The following is a 21150-nucleotide window of genomic DNA, read 5'->3' as shown; positions in this document are numbered from 1 at the left end:
GGTTTAGGTTGGAAATGAGGAGACATTTCTTTTCAGAAAGAGCAGTCAGGCATTGGGACGGGTTGCCCAGGGAGGTGGTGGAGTCACCATCCCTGGGGGTGTTTAAGGAAAGGTTGGACGTGGTGCTTCGGGAAATGGTTTAGTGGGAGATATCGGTGGAAGGGGGATGGTTGGACCAGGTGATCTTGGAGGTCTCTTCCAGCCTTAATGATTCTGTGATTCTATGACCTATGAAACATCCAACATATAAATGCTGCAAACATTGTGCTAGAATATCCGTGCTTATGGTCCATCAGCCAAAAGCTCTGCTTATTTTAAGTGACTAGTTTGTTTTGTTTTGGTTTGGTTTTAGTCACAGCACAAAACAGAGCCCGGGGCAAGGCTCCGTGCCGGTACCAGAGCTGCGGGGCGGGGCCTTGTCCAGGTGCGGGCCAATCGAGCAGCGCAGAGCCGCGGGCCTGGACGGCGATGGGGCAGAGGGGCTGTCACTCAGCCAGAGTCCCGGGGTGGAGGGGGCGGGATCAGTCGGGGGACTGCCTCGCGCGCGCATGCGCAGCCGCCGCCCGACAGCGTTGCTCTGAGGTGTGCGGCAGTTGGGGTGCGCGCGCCCGGCAACGGCACGGGGCGGCGGCTGAGGGGACGGAACTTCCCCCTTCTCTCCCCCCCCCCCGGCTCGGGCGCTTCTCCGGGTTTAGTGAGTCTCTGCCTGCAGCCCGGGGCCGCCGCCCCTGAGGGGCAATGAGCGGGCACGCAGAGGTATGGCCGGCCTCCTTCCTCCTCATCTTCCTTCGCTCCGGCGCCGGGAAGTCCTCGGCCGGCGGCGGTGGGTCTGGTTTGTGGCCCTTTGAAAGGAGGGGAGAAAGCTTTGCCAGCGGTTGAGCTGTCTGTGGTGCAAGAGCTCTGAGGTAGTGCAGCAGTTTGGGGATTTGTCGTCGTTTTTTCAAGCTGCCTTCCCTTAACCGCACGATGTTGGCTTCAGAAGAAACTCAGAGCAATTCCTGGCAAGATTTGGTTCATAGTTTTAAGTTCAGCAGATATTTACAGGAGAGAAAGTATTTCAGACAACACTGTGTTTGCTGCGTGGCATCTTTGCATTCATGCAAGCATTGGAAAATGCATTTACATTTGCACTGGAGTCCAAAATTTTATTTATTTTTACTTATTGCTGACTTCGAAGGAAACCAAAAAAGTTGTTTGCTGTCCTCTGTAGTAGGCCAGCTAAGCACTTGTAAGGTCTAGTTTCAGCTCTGTAGGCACAGCCTTACCATGTATTGTTGGAAAAGTCACCTAGTCTGCACATGCCTGAGTTCCCCATGGGGGTGGTGGTATTTTCATACTCCAAGGAGGCAAAGTAATTTCATTAGGAAGGTTGCAGAGTGCTCATTGTGATTTAACAGCTGTGGCTGAAGGCATAGCAACAACTTATTTTGGTTTATGTTCCTATTTTACATTTAGAAATTGAAGGCTGTACAGTCCATGGCAACTGCATTTCCCTTCTTAAGAGCTTCATAAGCTCTGAGATCTGTGCTGCTACCTCTGCCTTTGTAGGTGAAATTTGAAGCATGGGTGGTGACCAGTCAAATTCTGCCTGACTCAGCGTGTTCCTTGAGATGTGGTGGTGTGGAACAGACCTTCTCTCCCAGCCCTGGGTTCTTTTCCTTTGCTTTCAAGAGCTTTACCATATATGGTGGCACACACACGCTCCAGACTCCTTTTATTCAGCTCAGCATCAGCTGGCCTCATGTCTCATTCAGCTTGTCCAGCATGTCATGACTGGGGGCCTTCTGCCAATGTGATGCTGATTTTGTCTTGCATCTGTGCTGTCTCTCCTGTTCCTGGGGAAACTTCAGTAGGTATGCCACCACTCTGGTGAGCAGTTACTGACATGTAATTTGGAAACACTTGCTGGGATGTGTCTTCGTGTTTTGTACTAATGTGGATTTGGCTGCTAGTCAAAGTGTAGTGTAAGTGCCTAGGTTCATCTTAGAACGTTGATTATAAAAATGTATTAAGTACTGTGATACTCATCACCAATTATTATTGAATACTTAATGAAAAAAATCACTCCTGTGTTATTTTCTTATAGTTGCCTGTAATATGTAAAACTAGCGTATTCAAAACTATTTTTCATAATACTCTTTCAGTCTTTTCCCTGTATAATCATTTGTACGTGGATACTACATCTACAGGATTAAACAGTTGCTGCTGGGGCAGAGTTCTCTTAGCCCTATATACCCTGCAGTTAAACAGTTAATCTCATTTATTTGTAGTTCTTCTTGTAGAAAAGTTAGCATTTCTTATTGTGAAAGACTTAATATTCAAATCAATTACAGCAGTTAGCTCTCAAATAGGCCTATAGAGAATGTAAGAAGCAGTTCACTTTGTGCCTTGAAGCATCATTTGAAGCTAGGGATGCTTCATTTTCTGATGGAGAAAATAAGGAGGGGTAAGGTAACTTGCTCATTATTGCATGGAATATCTTTGAGCCAGAGGTAATTACTCACTTAGTACTCTTAAACGAACGGAATAGAATGGGACTTGTAATTTTTTTTTTCCCTCATCATAATGTGCAGCCTGGAAAATTTTATCTTCTTATTTTTTTTTCTGTTTCATTTCTAGGTTCGAGTGAAAATACCTTTTGGGAATAAATACCTTGACGCCATCTTTTCTGTTCCAAAGAAGAAGTTAAGATACGGAGTGATTCTTACCCACGGAGCCGGAGGAGATATGAATTTCCCTCACTTAGTTTCTTTGGCAACCTATCTTGCATCCTATGGAATTCTGTGCCTGCGGTTTACTTGTAAAGGCCTTAACATTGCTTATAGGACTAAAGCTTACAAAGCAGTTGTGGTAAGAAGAGACCAAATTTTGCCAAAGCTTATATCCATGGATGTGCAGGATTTAACATATGTATTTATCTTCTATCTGCTTCTGGATTTCCTATATTACCAGCAGAGATTAGTCAAGCAGTAATGAGAAAATTAGAAGTGATGGTTAGCTAAATGGAGTGGTGTCTGTATGCAAAAAGAGCAGGAACAATTCTTCTATTGGCAATAGCTAGAACAGTTGCAGTAAATGGGTCGCTCTGAATTCAGGGAGAGAAAGAAAAGCTTGAGAAAAGGATTCGAAGAGAGCATGGATGTTCTGTCGGGAAATTTATAGCTGGGAAAAGTGAAATAATTCAGTTGGGGTGGAAATGAGAGGTTGGTGTTCTGGGAAGGCTTGGTGAGGAGAAGGGGAATAAGGAATATGGCTTTGGGAGGGGTTTTCAGAGGAAGGAAGCTGAATTGTGCTGAATGTCAAATTTTGGGGCCAAGAGAACAAGACCTTAGGGAGAGTGTAGGGGACTGGGATGCAGGAAGATCTGAGGCAAAAGAGATTGGGTGTAGTATAGGAGAGCCTTAGAACATAGAAGTAGGCTTTGATTTCAAAATCACTTGGTTATATGCTTGTGTTTATCTATTTCTGCTGCTACAGTATTTAAGATGTTCCTCTATACCTAGATTTTGTTAAAATGAACAATGTTTTGCTATAGTAATGTCCGCTTAGTCTCTTTTTGTTCCGGAACGCGCAGGAAGGAATGGAAATGGAAAAGGTGGCTTGAGCACTTTGCATCAGGCCGAGGTCTTAAGGAATTCATATGCACGATACTGTGGTTTTATTATATGCATGTTACTTTTAAGTCAGGCTTTGGTAACTTCAATGTGGGTCTGTTTTCCATTCTTTTCTGAAGAAACACAGTGTTGTCAGTGAGCTTAAATTAATGTGCTGCTGTGTAAAGGTGATTTAAAGGCCTCTATTAAGATAGCATCTAATTAGTTACCTCCTAAAACTGAAGAAGTTGTTGCTTAATTTTATCTGTTCTGTCAGACATAACTGGCTGTGTCTTAAAGGTTTTTTTTGTTGGAAATACGTGACCTCAAATCTCAGTGAAAGATATTTGTACTAACTTAATCGGTATTTTGATGGGCTGAGTGTGTGCATGATCTGTTACTATAACTAAGTTGATACACAGTAATCACTTAACATTTTAATAAATTGATGGTGTGTCTGAAATTTTAGATGTGCTGAGAACTAATATGAAATTGTTTCTTTATTACATTTTTGCTGCAAAATATGATGAGCTGATTTGTGTGGGGGAAAAAAAAAGTAACTCATGTATGTGGTCTTTGTTTAATCTGCAGTGCTGTAAGAGCTTCCCATTTTGTGATTAGCAGACAAAAAAAAATCCTCAGCCTCTCAGCTGTCGCAATTCTGACTCGCAACGTTTCTCTCTTTTCTTATTTCTTTAGGAATACTTAAAGCTTTCTGGTGATTATAAACTTTCAGGTGTCTTCCTTGCAGGTACTGTTTTTATTATTTATAGTTTTCTCTCTTACTCTGGCTATAATGATAACAATCTGCAATTGCTCCATTTTTTGAAGTCTGTCCTGCTTTAGTAAGAAGTGAAAGACTGGATGTGGATGACAGGTTTCAGTTGGTGGTACACACTAAAAGCTCACTGTCCTGTGTGGAAACAAGCTGGAAAAATCACACTGGTCATTACTGCTTCGTGAGAGCATTTCAGCTATAGGCTAGGAGGGTCTTCTTTCCAGAGTGTTGAATGGTCTCTAATCTTCATAAATTGACTAGAAGCCCACGGATTGCAATGAGAACGTGGGTGCCAAGCTTGTTTACAGATCTGCATTTGAGTGTCCCAACCTGGAGCTGAATCCTACAAGCTGTGTAGCTGGGGGATGAGCCAGGTGGGCGTATAGCTCAGCTCTGCTTCTTGGATCGCAAGTCAGAATAACTAGCCTGGCATGTTCACAGAATTATTTTGGAAGCATCTGGATCTATTTGTTGTCCTCTTGGTGCTGTAGATCTTTTAGAAGGATGAAGGAAAGAGCAATAGACCATGTTTTGGGTCTGACTTTGGGAGAAGTTGCTTGGCTTGTGACAGGGCACAAGTTCTCTGATAGTCCTTTTGTACTTTTTAACTAAAAGTCTTGAATTCTGGTTTCTGGCAAATAGCCATTTTGCCTAAGCAGGTTTTGGTACATAAGCCTAGTGGCAGATAGAAAATCAGTTACATTGTGTGAACAGGGAAATGGATGGGGGTAACTAAGAACAACTTGATACTGGAAACTTAAAATGTTGTCCCACTAAGTGAAACCAGATCTGCCGGGAGGCAAGTTAATCCCCCTGGAATCAACTACTTCTAACACTCAGTTATAGAGTATTGACAGCTCATATGCTGCTTCTTTGAGGAGGCGTTTTGATATCCCCTCACTGTTACTAACCAACCTCATGCTGCATGTTCACTCTATTTTTATTTTTTTCCCCTTCTACTTTTAAGCCGAAATTTGACATGTACATAAACACTTGCTGGATTTGTTTGGGGAGCAAGGAGCTTAAAATGTAGTTTTTTACTATGAGCAGATTAAGGCTGCATGAAAGAACAGATACAAGTTAATTACATTGTTTCAAATTCTAAAGGTCTGTTCGGAATTGCAGGGATCTGTAGTGCAGGACCTGTCCTCTTTCCCCCTCCCTCAACCCCCCCAATAGGATGAGCTCTTGGTCCTTCCAGTGTTGCAAAGGATCCTTGTCAGTTTCTCTTTTTTCTTTTTCTTTTTTTAACTGGGTATTTTGAAACATACCATAACCATACAATTATCTTAGTAGAAAAATGTTAAAATTATAATTCATAATTTTCATGGAGTGGATAAGTAAAAGTATACCTAGCATTTTGTACTACTTGTACCCTTAAAAACAAGCCATATGAACGTATTTAGGAGTTGAGCACACTAAGAATGCAGGCGAGGTGATTGTGGATATACTTTTTTCCTTTATTTTAACATGGGAGAAAGGCCGTTCCATGGGCTCACGAGCTGCTGCCTCAGTGATACGTCAGCTCAGCCAAGATGATGATGATGATGGCTTCATTCAAGGTCTAGTGTGTTTATCTTACCCGCTGCATCGACCGAAACTGCAGTCCAAGCTCCGGGATGAAGATTTATTATTTATCAGGTGTCCGGTGCTGTTTGTCTCGGGATCAGCAGATGAGATGTGTGAAAAAGTGAGTATCTTCGTAAATCCGTCCGTCAAAGGGCAGCATGGAGGAGTAGGAATGAGTCTGAGTGGTGTTTGTACCAATATCCACAGCAGTGACTTTGATTAACAGCCTTCTCTAAATATGAATGTAAATATAAATATGAATATAAATCTTCTGAAGGAAGACTTGGGTAGGAAACTTCATCAGATTTAGGGAAACCTGAGTTGATTTCTTTTGCTTTTTCACATGCCTGGATCCTGTTTGATCACCTGCTTTAGGAAACTTGTCTTTTGGCAAATAAATAATCCAGATTTTAATGGATTTTTTTTCTCTTTTTTTGATAGGATACATTTTACAAATTAAGTGGCATGTAGAAGGAGCAAGTTATTTGTTGTTCTGTTTTCACCAGCTCAAGTTAGAAAACCTAAGCACTGCTATGCTACTAGTCCACATTTGTCAAATTTTCATGACATTCTTCTAGCAAAGCAGTTCTACCCAGAAGTTAAACTTTTTGTGCTAGCAGCATTTTTGTTGACGTGAAGAACAGGTGTGCAGTGATCAGAATACGTTTTTCTACTTTGTTTTCTTGCAAAGCAGTTATCTGTTGTTCTTGAACAGTTTGGCTTTGGTTTGGGATGGTATGCAACTACAATTTTCCATGCTTGGACAGTTTCTAAGGAGTCAGAACACTTTCACGAGGAGTTGTCACTGAAATTAGTGTGGTTAGCAACCAGCAAATACTTGGAGTGCCCTCCTAATGGGGGAAAATCTTTAAGCCCTTCTGAGCTGGTTACATTTCTGAGACAGCTGAACAGAGAGCTAGTTTCCGGGGGGTTGTGCTGATACTCCAGCACTGTAAACACATCTGAGTTAAATTCTGCCATTTCATTGCTGTACAGTAGGCAGTACTCCTCTGACAGTAGGAGCACGTTCCGTCTTTGTGTGGGGAAGGAGCCTTCACAAGGTTGTGAAGTTCTACATTTCTACTGTCAGTGTTTGAGTGAGTGACTGACAATAAAGGGTAGCCTTTGAGCAAATCCTATTACTGAATATAGAATCATCATGTCTTTTCTGTCACTGTCTTTTTAATGTAAGTGCCAATCCATTTTGTTTTTAAAAGCTTCCTATTATGTGTTGCATAGGCAAAGTGAGAGTGTGTGTTCTACAACTTGTAGCAGCTAATTCTCTAACTTATATACTCTTATTTTCTCTGTAGCAATTGTTAGAAGGTGTGGCAAGCAAAATGAAAGCCCCTAAAAAAATCCATTGGATTGATAAAGCAAACCATGGGATGGCTGTTAAAGGACGAGGAGAAGATGATGTCATGGAAGAAATAAACACACAAGTTTTTTCCTGGCTTAGAGAGAACATCGAACTGGAGCACAAATGACTTGCAGTGGTTAAGTAGTGTCTTCAATCAGCTTTTTCCTAAATGCAACAAATCAGTTTGAGACATGCGTTTTTGAAAACAAGTATTTTAGAAGTCTAAGGGTAAATGTAAATAAAACTTTTTTTTTTATGAATGGACAAAAATATGCAATACAATAAGAAACATTTGAAAAGAAAGATGGGAAACATCAAATATTCAGTGTCTGGACAGCATTGTTTTTAGTATTTCCATGCAAAAACTATATGCAACACTTAATGCACTGCATTACCAAGTAAATGGTTTTTGACTTGTTTTTTTTCAGTATATTACTTCAAATATTATTTGGACACCAAATCTTCAGATGCATTTTTATTTCTGAGTCTATTACTGATGCTATCCTTGTTTGAACTTAAAACCTACTATCTGTAGTATTCTGTGCGCATATCCCCCAAGGCTGGACAGTGAGGGTTTTACTGCTGGTACCTTGGTGCCCTATTGGGGCATTCTGCTGTGCTACATGAACTGTGATGGGAGTAGATTGGATAAGATTGGACCAGATGACCTTGAAGGTCTCCGCCAACCTTAATGATTCTATGATTCTAAATACTTCATAGGTGCCTGCAGGTGTTGTCTTCCCCATTATAGGCTGTTTGACCTGTGGGTATAACTAGGTTGTAGCAAAGGGCTAACTGCCTTCAGCCAATGATCAGCACGTATCGGCTGAGTGATGACCTGAGTTGAAATGGCTGGTTGGTCCTGAGACAAACACCTTGACGTTGTCTTCTGAGACACTGGGATCATCTCTGCTGTCAGGAGTTCCCTACAGCCTCCTCTGGTTGTTCTGCATCGTTATGGCTTGCAGCTTGCTGCTGCTGCGCAATCAGTTCCCCGTTCTAGTCTGGAGGTGGTTCTTGGGAGTGACTGCTGTGTGCGGCAGCGCAGAGCTGCTTAAATGCGCTGAGTCAGCTGTGGTGAGCTCGGAGGATTTCTCTGAGGATTTGGTCAGGTGATTGCATCTGCTAGCTTTGTTCTGGTGCTGTAGTGTAAAAGGTCAGGTGATTACTGTAAAAAAAAAAAATTATTCACGAGTAGGTTATTGTAGTTAAATTACACCGCTTTTCAAGTGATCGAACAAACTATACTTTAGGCTTGCTTTTACCATAGCAAAAATAATCAATAGGCAGATGAAAGTTAAAAACCGGATATAACATTCTGTCTTTCCTTACAAGGTGCCTCAAGAATGTTTATCACTTATCAGTAATGTTGTTTAATATGCATGGGACGCATCTAGATGCTCACAGCCAATTTCAAAAGGCATGTAAAGAAAATAGCCACACAGGTTTTAAGTTGACTGTTTTACAGAGAAAATAAATCCTCACTTTTGACTGGGGAGGTGTGTTCAGACTTTAGAAGGTGATGAATTTAGACTCAACTTTACATCCACCAGTGTAGCATTTTGTGATGATGTTGATATGTTCAGAAAGTAGCAGTTGAGTTACTTAATACCAGTGGAAAATAGGTATTTTAAGAGCAGAATCAAGTTGTAAAAGAATGATTGCTTTATTTTCAATAGTCACTGCTCAGTGCCACTTTATTTTTTTAATATTTCCGAAGGGACTGAGTTTCACAGACAAAGCATCTGTGAAAAATCAGTTTTTATCTAAGATAAGTGTCCAATAGAGTTGTGTTGTTCCTTCAGCTTAAAGAATACAAACCCCACATCATTGTCTTTGAGAATATTGACTGTCTCAGAAGGAACAAAATTATGGTCTGAGAATGATTGCTTTTGACAGGCATGCTGGGGAGCAGGTTTATAATTCTTATCTGGCCGTTTTTGCAGAACATGCTAGACTCAGTATCCCAAGCATCTTGTGTGCGTAAGAAGTATCTCAGGACAGTAACAAATAACTGATAGAAACATGTTTTTTATTTAAAAAAAGTTATAAAATGTGTGTTGAACAAGGCTCTGTGATTGCTCCGTGATAAAAAGGAAACAGGCGATGGTTGGTTGTCTTCCATGTGTAGATCATGATAGAGTAAACTTCAAAATAACCGTTTAATTCAAGGTTTCCTTCTGTCCCGAAGAAGTGATTCTGAATGTAGGTAAATATTCAAAAAAACGATTTTATTTCTTTCTGTCAAAGTTCATCTTTGGTCTGTAATCGAGAAAGAAGAAACATTATTGAAAATTGAGTTTCCAATTAACTGAGAAGTCTAGTCCTGCAAACACACTAAGAAATGATTTTAAGCCACTAATAGTCTGGTGACAGAATGTGTGGTATCGAGCAATGGTTGTTCCAATTTGGTTGAGTACAAACTGCAGACATTCAGCACTTTACATGTAACACCATATATATTGTACCTTTTTTCTGTGGCAAGTACACGGAAAGAGGTCATCATCAGGCTGCTGCACTTTCTCCATGCCATCTCTGATTTTTGGCTCGCTCACTTGCAAACTGGCATATTCCTTGTTTTAAAAAAGGAAGGTGGTGTTAATTCATGAACTCGTTATTTTGTAAATACTGCAACAGCTCAGTTGAATAATTCTGTAAGAACTCTGGGGCTACACAGTCTGCTACTCCGTCCATGCTGTGCCACGGAAAGGGTAAGCAGATACCCAACTGTTGACAGGAGCCCCTTCGGGTGCCTCACTGGAGTTTCGATATCCTGGTGCTAATGCAGAGATATTTTCAGCTGTGGTTCACAGGGTGTGTGTCTGATGGGGAGTTCTTTGATCATTGTGAGCAACGTATTCTTGCAGATTAAGTTAAGATCTATGGGATCTGATCGCTTCTCTCAAACTGCCCTCAGAGTCTTAAGGCGTTTCACAGGAAACAACAGCATGTGGTGTTTATAAAACAACTGAATTTCCTAATTGCTGCCACTTGCTTTCCAGCTTCAAGTGCTGGATTGGCCAATTTCCAGCAGCTGTGTTGCCCTGAATTCTCTCTATGGGATTTCTATTTCTGTGGGAGTAGAAGTTAAAAATACACTAACCTGGAAAAGTTTGAAGTAGTAACAAAAAATGTGATCTCCCATGAGATTGTTTCTTGCAAATTCTTGTCCAGATTTTGCAATATTTTTGGCCTGTCAAAGAAAAATTTTTTTTTTAATTCTCTAAAAATGGTAGCTATTTCAGGATGCTACTATTGATTCTAGAGAGTTGATAGTTTAGGACAATTCATCATTTATTTTTATCTAGTGTTTACATGCCCCCACACTGAATTGTCCATAAAACAGTAGCATAAATCTCTTACTGATACATGGAAGGGATTAGGAATTTAAGCATTACTAATTGTAAAAGTAAGGCATTCTTATGAAAATAGTCTCCAAAATTCCTATTAATTTCCAAGCAAAGGGCAGCATTATGTACTCTTAAAAACTGCTTCTATTTATGAAGTTGATGATGCTTATTCTGAAGTCTTTCCAGAAGGAAACAACGGATTTTATTTTAAAGAAACGTACTTTTTGCTCCCTTATTTTTCAAGAAACATTGCCAAATGTGTATTTACCTCTTCATCGTGCTCTTTGGCCCACTGTAGTTTTTCTAGTAGATCGCTCAGGTCACTTTTAAATGGAATATAGTGTTTCCACGGCTGCAGCTCATTATAAAAATGCTCATAGTAGATGGAGTCTTGCTTTAGCACGACGCTGTTTCCTGCTAGTAGATAAGGCAATCTATATGCTGCCACTGTGCCATCAATGTTAATTTGATATTTATACTGGGGAAGAAAATGACCAGAGGTTATTAACAAACAAGACCTAAGTAGCCTGGTTAGCTCATGTTATTCTGAGGGCACCGGTATTACTGACTTGCCGATACTGAGAAATGTCGGATTGGCTAGGCAAGCATCAATTTTTAAGTAGCTTTTGTTATTTAGTTTGGAATTCATCACAGTGCAGGGTACACAGATGCCCTCTTCATCAATTAAGTTCTCTGGAGATTCTTAGACGCTCATCCTGGGATGTGAGGGTTGATGTGCCACTTCATCCACTGATTTCCCACTATGTTAGTTATGTTAGTAGTCCTGATCACTGAACCAGGAAAAAGAAATAAAAAGGAACTTGGAGTTACTAGATTACACCAGGTTCTGCAGAACCTTTCGATGTAAATCAGACATCATTATTCTCAATCTAAGAGCTACACAGCAGTTAGTCCCAGCGGAGAGAAGCATGCGACTCGTGCTTGTCGTTGCTGTGCTGGAAAACCAAAATCACTTCATTATAAATAATATATACAAAGTTATTTGATAATGGAAAACACTGAGAACCTAGTTCTACAAAATATAAATGACTAGTGGCTTACCTTAAAAAAATCAAAAAACGAAATGTGCTTAACAATGGGGCCATAGAGGCTTTCATCATGTTTAAAAAAAAAAAAGTTTGTGAAAGCAGCATCTATGATCTCCGGATATTTTCTACTGAGCTTTACAAGTTCAAGCCTCTCTTTGCGGCTGTCACGTCCTCTCCAGAACGCCGTGGTATTCTTGTCTTCCCATGATGGGCCAGTATTTGCTTGAACTGACATCATATCCAGACTAACCCTGCAGGAAAAGAAAGTGATTTAATTGTGATGCCCACTGGATTTTTTTTACATGTGATTTGGATTTATTTAAGTGCAGTTACTTGAAATAATTGACAGTACTAATAGGAAAATATCAAAGATGAAGGTGAGTTATGATTATACCTGTTTTGTATGTATTGTATCAGTATTTTTACAATGATAAAAAGAGATAGGGAATGTCAAATCCACAGACCTGTGGCAAGACAGCATTGTGTGTGTAAAGAGGATCTGTCAGTTGTCATGTAAAAAGCAGCTAAAAGTGGGTATGGTTGCCATGGGTGATGCAGGGTAAAGGAATAATTGATAATGGTGATGAGGCAGCCATGAATAGTCCAAAGCAAGGTTGGAATGTAAGTGGCTTAACAGAGCATAATTTACTTCCTCAAAAACCTGCTATATTAAAGCAAGTAACTGTGGGTAAGAGGAGCACATTTAGGAAACGTCTTGATAATAAAGGCTAGAAACGTGAACATAATGCAGTGAAATGATATATGGGTTCGAAATGAGTAATGAAGATATCTTAGAAGCTGAATTAGTGGTGTTCCCAGACAGCAGCAGGGCTGTTACCAAGGCCAGGTACCAGTAATGAAAGTGGGAGATGGTAGCTCCTCAGCTGAGCACTCTGGCTCCAAAGGCCTTTAAACGTTCTAGGAAACTCGGGAAGAGAGAGTCCTGGCCAGCTGTCAACACGTTCATCGGGATGAAGCAAAGCACAAACAAAACACCTACCCTTGTAGCATTCACTCCATGTGCTGTTTTCAGTGACCTGACTGCACTTAGATAAATTTTGATTTTTTAAATAAAACGGTGGAGTATGTTTTCATACATGTAACATAGATGTTACAGGATGTACAAATCGGTTCATGCTAAAATACCAATTACATAATTACTGCCTACCTATAGTGTGCCAATGTCTCAATGAATAAATAAAAGTTAATGTACTGATAACATAAGTACCTTTTTGGAAGAACACTTACTATGGACTCTGTGAAAAAAATAAGAGATCTCTTACCGTCCCATAGTCTCCAGAACCGAGTCTGTTAAGTCATATGTTGGCATGACGATGTCTTTTGACTCACTGGACCCACACCATGAGAAGATAGGGTGCAGGTTCTGTGGAGGTTTCTTTTTCTCCAGAGGCCAGTCCCCCAAGTTAACAAAGAATTCTACATCTGGCATTTTCACCTGAACAGAAGCAAAGGAGGCACAAATGCATTTCAATATGAAGCAGCATTCTTTTGGTGGAAACTTGCAATTTGAGAAAATGTCACTAAGAGAAAAAAAAATAGCCTGTTCTGTAATAATACTCAATGTACCTGTAATACATAAAGTTAGAAACACGTTAAAAATACTCTTACTCTGTAAGATTATTTATTTATTTATAAGAATGTCACAAAATCACCTAGGAGGTCTTGCTCCCAGCTTGTTATACTTTAGATGACTGGCCATACAGTCCTTGTTCCAGGCTAGCACTGGGCCCTAAGTAAGCAACTGTCTAATTCCAAGGTAAGTTGGACCACCTTGTTGACTGTATGGAAAATTACCTTCTCTGAAGAAAGAACACTTCTGAATATGTTAATAGTTCTCAAAATATGCATATACATGTAAAAATATTTAAAGCCTATTGCTGAGTCCCCACCATATATAAGCATTTCTCCTCTCAAACCCGCTTACTCTTCAAATCTGAATGGTTGGTCAGTCTAACATTTCAGGATTCTTCTGTGGCCCAAAGAGATTTTCATTAAGTTTCTAATTTAATTTATGGACAAAGATAGACATTAATCATTTGCTGAAAATCAAAACGCTCTCCTAAATGGTTGAAGTTATTTTTCTCTAGCCTGATGATTTAGGAAAACTTGTGGCAGAGACATCCAGAAATTCTAAAGAGACCCAGAACAGCACTTCTTGTTTTCAGTATACACACTGACAGAGAAGGTTTCATTGTGTCCCTTCCTTTTCAAAGGGGGTTTGGCTACACCTTCTAATCTTCAGCACTTAACTTTATTAGTAGAGTGCCATCTAATGGTTATAATAGGCATAGGAAAGCTATACATTGTATTTTATCTACATACGCAGTGACAGCCAACCCAACAGATCTATTGTCTCTCATTGACACTATCTAACAAATTCCTGTGAGGATTCTTAATGAGGATGAGGCTAATTGTGTTTTCTAAAACTGCAAACGGATTCTGCCTTTGTAACTAGCAGATTTAACACTTAATCTAAATCCCTCTGATAGAATTTATTCCGTTATTTTTTGTCCAATGCTGTTGAGAGAGAAAGGGTTACTTCCAACTTCCATAAAGCAATCTTTAATACAACTGAAGCTACATTTATGTCTTCCCTTAGACTCCGTTACACGAAATAACCCCCACTTATATGACTGTATGCCTGGCCCCTCTTACCGTTTTCCCATAAAATATCAATAATTGAACAATCCTTTTTGAAGCACGATGCCTAAAGCTAGACACAGTAGCATAACTGAGCCATTACTGATCCTGGGTATAGTGGAAAAGTTACTTCACTTTCCTTTCGTGTGTTTATTCTGTTAATGCTTTTTTTTTTTTTCCAACAGCATGCCACCATTGACTCATTTTAAATTTGTGACGCTATAAGCTTTGTCTTTTTACGGTAGAAAATAGATATTGCCTAATTTGGGTATCTTAGTATTTCTGTTGCTACTCTCTTTACATAATAATCACAATTCTGTGTGCTGAAACTTCAGCTCTGCTATATTCTGTCACTATATGCATAATGTCTTTTTTTTTTTCCCAGCGGTCCTCTAGAAGTCTGTGCAGTGCTTTTTGCTTGTACATCCAGACAGTTCCCTCAAAAGCTACCTGTTGGGCTTCTGGTGCTTTCTCAACCCTTTGCATCTTGTTTTCAACATACAGAATTTAATGAAGAAAGATATAAATTCCCCATTTTTTTTCCAGCAGAGAGAATTGCCTATTAGGTACTACAGGATGATTTATTTAGCCTTCAGAAAAAAAATAATAAACACACTCTGTCCAACTCTATCAAGCTCTCCTACAAAGGCCTGGTAAACAATGACACTCCATACATGCATCAGATAGCATTCCAGAACATCCCAACTTTGAACAAGAAAAATCCACCTCATCTTTTCATTACGAATGAAAGAAGAACAGCTTTTTAACAGAAATAGCAACAAATACACTGAGGCATATTTGTTAAGCCCAGGCTTCTATAAATTAGGACATACAGAATAAATGACTACACAGATGTACTCACTTTTCTTGTCAAAGAAAGAAGTATAGCGTCCATGAAAATTCTGAAGCCAACGTGTTCGCCATACGTCTTTATATAAACCTGAAAATAACCCAAATAGTTTAGTGGTCTGGTGTTTTCATAACAGAGAATGGCTGGCACAATTTCGAGTTTTTTAATAACTCAGTAACTAGTCAGATTGTACGGCTTTATCTATAGATTTATGAATCAGTTGGGAAGCTTTAGAAATCTCTCATTCATGATAGGAAAGGGGTGGGGGGAGACAAGCTTTGCTTGCATTTGTAGACATTTTAGATCTGTCTCATGGAAACAGAAATTGTTTGCCTCTTTCTATTGTGTTCCATTGTTCTCATTTCCATATGAAACTCTACTGAAGTCACTACAGTTTTATTGCAGAGAATTATTGCTCTGATCTCAGTGGAGCTAAGTGGTATTTCTTCACCTCGGCCTTAGGCACAATGTAGTTCCACTGATGCATGTCACAACTAGAAGATCGTGACACTCCACAGCAGTACTACTCAGAGAACAGAAAACTGAGCAAGCATTTAGGAGGCTGGATTCTGTTCCCAACACTCATATTGATTGCTTGGAAGGTAATGTGCCTTCACTGTGCTGCAATTGCTTCAGTTGTAACATGGATGAAAAGCAGTTTATAAAGCAAGACAGATATTACTGAGCTCATACACAAACTGCAAAGTATTCAATTTCAAGGACAGAAGCCAGCCAAAGAAGTTTCTCAAAGAACAGACAACAACAAGCCTCTCAGCTGGAATAGCCAAGAGGCCAAATTCTATCACTCGCTACCAAATCTCCATACGGACTTCAGATCAACCCATACTATACCTCGTTATCTTTGATGGTGTAATGACACAAACTCTGTCTTTGTCCAAACCTCTGTGGGATTTCTTTTGCAATCTTATCTGGATCAACAATGGGAAAATTTGCTAGGTCTCTTTGAATCTGTGGAATGACCTGAGGGCAGTTCATCTCTTCCAGCCATGCGCTGCTCTCCTCCTGAGGGCAGTCACAGTTTTCATGGTAAACCGGTCCTATGAGGAATGCAATCATTATTACATGAGTCACACTATCAAGCCACTGAGATCAGAAAAGAGGGTCAAGCACTGAGCATTCACTGTCTAGGGCCAAACCTCCAGGAACTCTAACCAGACAAGGGTTTTTTTGGTGGTGGTATTTTTTTTTTTTTTTGAGTCCAATGGCATCACACCAAGCTACATCAGCTTCTGTGCAAACCCTTTGCATGTACTCGCTTGGCATTAGCTTCATAGCACTTAACTCCTTTTTACTATATTGAATAGTATTGCAGGACACTTATAAATAGTCTGTTATTCCATGGGAGTTGAAGGTCCTCAGCATTTCCAGATAAGTACTGAGGTCCTGCAGAATCCTACGCTACTCCCTGAAAACACTGTAGGATATGCTTTCTGACAAAAAGCCACGATATGAGTTCTGTGCACAGTGCTGCTTCTTACCTTTTAAAATATATGGAGACTTTGCAACATGTTTATCTCTGGTTTTGACTTCTATCTTCAGGCTTTTGTAGCTTGCATACATCCTGTATCTCACAATGAAGGAACCATCTTTCCTGTCCAATACTTGCACACCAACCCGAGTGAACTGTTCATCAGGAGCAGTGATCTTCACCTGGAATGTGTTTTCACCCGGTGATGAAGTGAACCTACCCAGAGAATAAGAGGGAGCTGAGTTAAAAAGTAAACACAAAAAAGTTCTCTTCATTTTATCCATTCATTTGAAATGTAACAGATTTCCAGTGACTTCACTAAGCCATGCTAGGTCTTTATGAACACATCCTAATGTTCACAAGGCAGGCATGACATTCCCAAACAGAATTTTGTCAGGTTACCTAAAATGTCTCATGCTCTTAAAAGCACGAGGTATCAAGGCATTTCAACCCATATATCCACGAACACACCTTGGAAATTACTCGGTGTCCTATATGTTGAACAGTGTTTTAGAGTCTTTGCTTCGACTATTTGGGAGCAGAGCACCTTTAAAAATCAAGTGGGGCTTTTGGTTATTTACACTTGGAGCTCCCAAGTGTAGTGATGGGGAGGTAGAGAGCATGCAAATAACTGGGTGTTGGTGGATATATATATATAAACAGCAACAACAACAAAGCATAACAAGCTTCATCTGACAAGCTTAATAATAATGTTATTTTACATATATGGAAGCAAAGTATTTCCAGTTTACTTTGTTTCCCAGGTACTACTTAGGACAGTGAAAAATGAAGTTAAACTTCTAATCATTTTTGCAGTCCTTAATCTTTATGGTAGCTCATACAGAGGAGAAAAAAAAAAAGGTTATTACAAATGCTTGTGTTTTGGTAGGCAAGAAATATTATAGTAGGATCATTTAATTCAATGTATACTTGTCCAGTCATACTGGAGAGCTGTCAGAAAATACAGGAAATATTTACTGCCCAAGATAAGCTGAACTGGCAACTGCCAGACTTGCATGTGCCACAGTACATTTAATCCGGACAACCCGGTTGGAGCACTGCAAGCACATCCTAACTAGTTGTAAGGTCAAGATTTCTTTCCTGTAGAAAACCGCAGAAGAGATGTTGAGAACCTTGTTGCACCCTAACACTGGGTTGAGATGTGGCTGAGGCATCTACCTGGACCTAGGAAGTGGGAAATGCTCCCTAACCCTGGAGAAATCACCACAGGATATGAATAATGGATAACATGGAGTCCATTCCTGTAAGGATACCTGAATAAAGCCACACAAACCTGCTTAGGGAAGAAATGAGAAGCCATGCTGATGAAATCAAAAGCCATGAGTTTCTTGTAAAAACTAAGTTAACCTATTTAATTCCTGCAAAGTTTACCTAAAAGTCTACAGAGTACACCCTAAATGACTCTTGATCTGGCGCCTACCTGTTTGAAGTGCTGATATTCCTGACAGCAGAAACAAGCGGGATGCCCAAACAGATATATTATAAATTAAATAAAGTTACTGTTAAGTACTTGACAAAGCAGAAGAAATCATACACTGTTGATTAGACCAATACATGCTTTACTGTTTGTCATTTCTGGATTCTTCATTTTCTTCTCTCATCCCATTGCACAGTATTTGATACCTCTAAAGAGACTAACTGGCTTCTCCTAAGTGATGTACAAGAAAAGCCACACAGGGAGCCTTCAGCACCAGCAATTTCCCTTTCTACAAGAAACTCCGAGTAAGTTGCTTGCTGAAAGGTGGAGGTAGTTCAGCAAATCCTAAAGAACCTGCCTAACTGGAGGCAAGCCCACACCCCCCCGTCTGTTCTGGGGGGACAAACCCTGGCGAAGGGCAAGCAGAAAGCTCCGTTTCCCTCAGAGCAACTCACGTCATCCTCCCTACCGGGAGCGGGGAGGCGGGCATCGCAGGGAGACCAAGACCACCACCTTTCACCGTCCCCTCGCCCTGCGAAGTGCGGGAGGGGGCCGCCGCCGTCCTTACCTGCGGCCCTGCGCGTCCAGGGCCTGCACGCAGAAGTAGCGGGCGGGCAGGACGGCGGCCGCCCGCAGCCCGGGCCCCCACACGGCGCTGCGCTCCGCGCTCACCCGGCCCCCGCCGCCCGCCGCGCCGCCCGCCGCGGCGACCCCCAACGCGAAGCCGAGCAGCCACAGGCTACGCATTGACGGCGCCTCCCCCCGCGGGGGGACACCGCCGGGCAGCCGCCGGAGGGACCGCCCGGCAAGGCGGCGGCGGCTCAGCCGCGACCGGGACAGAGCCGCCGGGACCTTCCTCGGCCCCTCACCACGCCATCCCCGCAGCGACCGGGGTGAGCGGAGCGGAGCGGGCACCGGCGGCTGCCCGAGGGGCGGGCGGTGCCGCACTTCCCGCGGGCGCGGCGCTGCTGGGAGATGTAGTCCCCTCAGCCATGGCCGTTGGCGGCCGTTGGCCCAAAGCCCCTCAGCCCCCGAGACCACCTCAGTGGAAAGAAGGTCGGCAAAGCCGGCTTGGTCCATGTAGTTTTTGTGTTTTTTATGGAGCAGCCATGTCACGAGCCGAAGTCCCCTCAGTGCTTGGCGCAGTCTGTGTAACAGCGGTGTGAGAAATGAGTTTATGGTCAGGAAAATAAGTGTGTAAAATCCTCCCCACGCAAAGTCCTGTGACTGAGGTCATGGTCCTGAATTTCTCCAAAAGCGTCGCCATTTGGGATGCCACCTTCATCACCGCGATCCTGAGGGAGGCTCCGTGCCCACTATACAATCAGTCCCCCCTTCTGTACGTTTGGGTGTTCATCCATAAAACAGTACAAGTCCCCAGACCTAGTGAGCAGATAAAAAGGGTTAAAAGACACAAGGCTTACTGAAGCAGCTCACACCATAAATATGCTGATTTTGCTCCTACTAACCATCCAGCATTTCCATATTTTAGTATTCACTCCAGAAACTCTGGAATTTCTAGGTTATCAAGAAGCAAGCAAGACAAGGTAATTTAAGTTGGACAAATGGCAATTATGCATCTAGGTGTTTCTAGATATTTTCTTTCGACAATGTTTGCTTTTTGCTATAAAGTTCTGCTTTTCTGAATGATTATATATATATATAAATCTGTTTTGTCGTTGTTTGTTTTTTAAAAGTGGGATGAAATTGTGAAAACTAGAGCGAATCACCTTTTCTGAGTGGGGATATAACACACAGCGGAGGTGGAAAGAAATCCAGATTGAAGAGTTGTTTTTGCAGCTCTGTGCAAACCCCAGAGCCCCTCTTGCACCAGAAACCTTCAGGATTGGCTTCAAGGAAGTTCAAAGACCACCGAAGACCCTGAATTCAGTAAAGAAATAGAAAATACTCTGGGTGGACGAGCTGGCACACTACACAAGATGTGCGTTGGTGGGATGGCACTGCAGAGCTGCGAGTGCTGGTGAGGCACCAAACGTCCAGGCATGGGACCTGTGTACGTCCAGCGTGGACAAGGACAGCCGTGCTAGGGAAAGTTCTCGGCAGATGCCCTGTGCTTCATAACGCAGTAATGAGGCACAGGCAGTGCAGCAGGTGTGTCTGGAACAAATGAGATCCTGGTGGCTCCTGCAGAACTGCTTGGGTTTCATCAGCATTGTGGGTGTAGTGTGTACTGCTTACCTGACTGCTAATTACATCCTCCTAGGACCTGGATCCACAGGTTTTCTAAGAGCTAAATGGAGAGGACTTGACATATTCCCCTCATCTGGTAGCATCAGGAGTTTTCTTATGAAAATTTCTTAAGAAACATTGAACAAGGAAGATCTGGATTTCCAAATTAGGAAGACAGCATGGAAAATACCAGAGTATTTAGCCTATCAATCAGAGTGTTTTTTTTTTATTATTTTTTTTTTAAGACTTGAAATGAGGCTTGAGGGACAGAGGTTTAAAAGGAACCCTCAGTTTCTTGAAACTGATCATGGCTATTACCAGACTGAAAGCAGTGCAACTCCTGTCGCACAGAAGAGCAAAGGCAGAAGGAGCGTCAGACACTGACGCTGTTCTTAGATGTGTATGTACACATATCCAAATGCTTTTCTTTGTCATATAGCTATGGAAATCTTCTCAAAATTAAAGCTTCTTTGTGGGAGAACTTCAATTCCACGAGACACTTCCAATTTTCCTCTTTATTGTTTTTCTTTTGTTAAGACAAATGATACAGAAACATTGAACATCATTATCAAGGAATCTTGAATTTTGAAGAGACTTTGCATTTTGAAATCCTGCAAATGTATTTATAAAAAGCACACAAGAAATCAATTGCTTTCAGAAAATCACAGGCTGAGAAAGGGCCAAATGTGTCCATAAATTTGATCTTTTCCAATGAGCAACCTCATCACAAAATGCCTTAAAAAATTGTCAAGTTCCAACTTTTTAAAATGTATTTTTTTGCCTCCTGCTGTTCTTATTGGCATGATTTTTCAGGACTGCATTC

The 21150-nt window shown here is 41.3% G+C and overlaps 2 protein-coding genes across 6 annotated transcripts; one reads left to right on the top strand and one right to left on the bottom strand.

Annotated features, from left to right (window-relative positions):
- Positions 1–523: 523 nt before the first annotated feature.
- Positions 524–11130, top strand: TEX30 (testis expressed 30). Of its 4 annotated transcripts, none has more exons than XM_035557070.1 (5): positions 524–756; positions 2620–2850; positions 4293–4344; positions 5853–6061; positions 7254–11130. In XM_035557070.1, exons 1-5 carry the CDS (start codon positions 739–741, stop codon positions 7425–7427), a joined length of 684 nt encoding a protein of 227 aa, XP_035412963.1. In that variant the 5' UTR covers positions 524–738; the 3' UTR covers positions 7428–11130. The 4 variants fall into 4 exon arrangements, with proteins under 4 accessions (XP_035412963.1, XP_035412965.1, XP_035412962.1 ...); XM_035557072.2 differs by lacking the exon at positions 524–756 and adding an exon at positions 776–905; XM_035557069.1 differs by lacking the exon at positions 524–756 and adding an exon at positions 1472–1849.
- POGLUT2 (protein O-glucosyltransferase 2) lies at positions 9316–19085 on the bottom strand. 2 transcript variants are annotated; one of them, XM_035557068.2, is made up of 10 exons: positions 18706–19085; positions 16710–16915; positions 16063–16268; positions 15223–15300; positions 12983–13155; positions 11713–11950; positions 10919–11128; positions 10404–10493; positions 9769–9873; positions 9316–9562 (listed from the first exon to the last, which is right to left on the bottom strand). In XM_035557068.2, the coding sequence occupies exons 1-10, from the start codon at positions 18882–18884 to the stop codon at positions 9545–9547; spliced, it is 1503 nt and encodes a 500-aa protein (XP_035412961.1). In that variant the 5' UTR covers positions 18885–19085; the 3' UTR covers positions 9316–9544. The 2 variants fall into 2 exon arrangements, with proteins under 2 accessions (XP_035412961.1, XP_050570506.1); XM_050714549.1 differs by lacking the exon at positions 18706–19085 and adding an exon at positions 18593–18612.
- Between the last annotated feature and the right edge of the window lie 2065 nt (positions 19086–21150).

This window comes from Cygnus atratus, chromosome 1 (assembly GCF_013377495.2).
Source record: "Cygnus atratus isolate AKBS03 ecotype Queensland, Australia chromosome 1, CAtr_DNAZoo_HiC_assembly, whole genome shotgun sequence".
Taxonomy (NCBI): Eukaryota; Metazoa; Chordata; class Aves; order Anseriformes; family Anatidae; genus Cygnus; species Cygnus atratus.
Note: the sequence above shows the minus strand (reverse complement) of the source record. Positions and strands in the feature narration are given on the sequence as shown.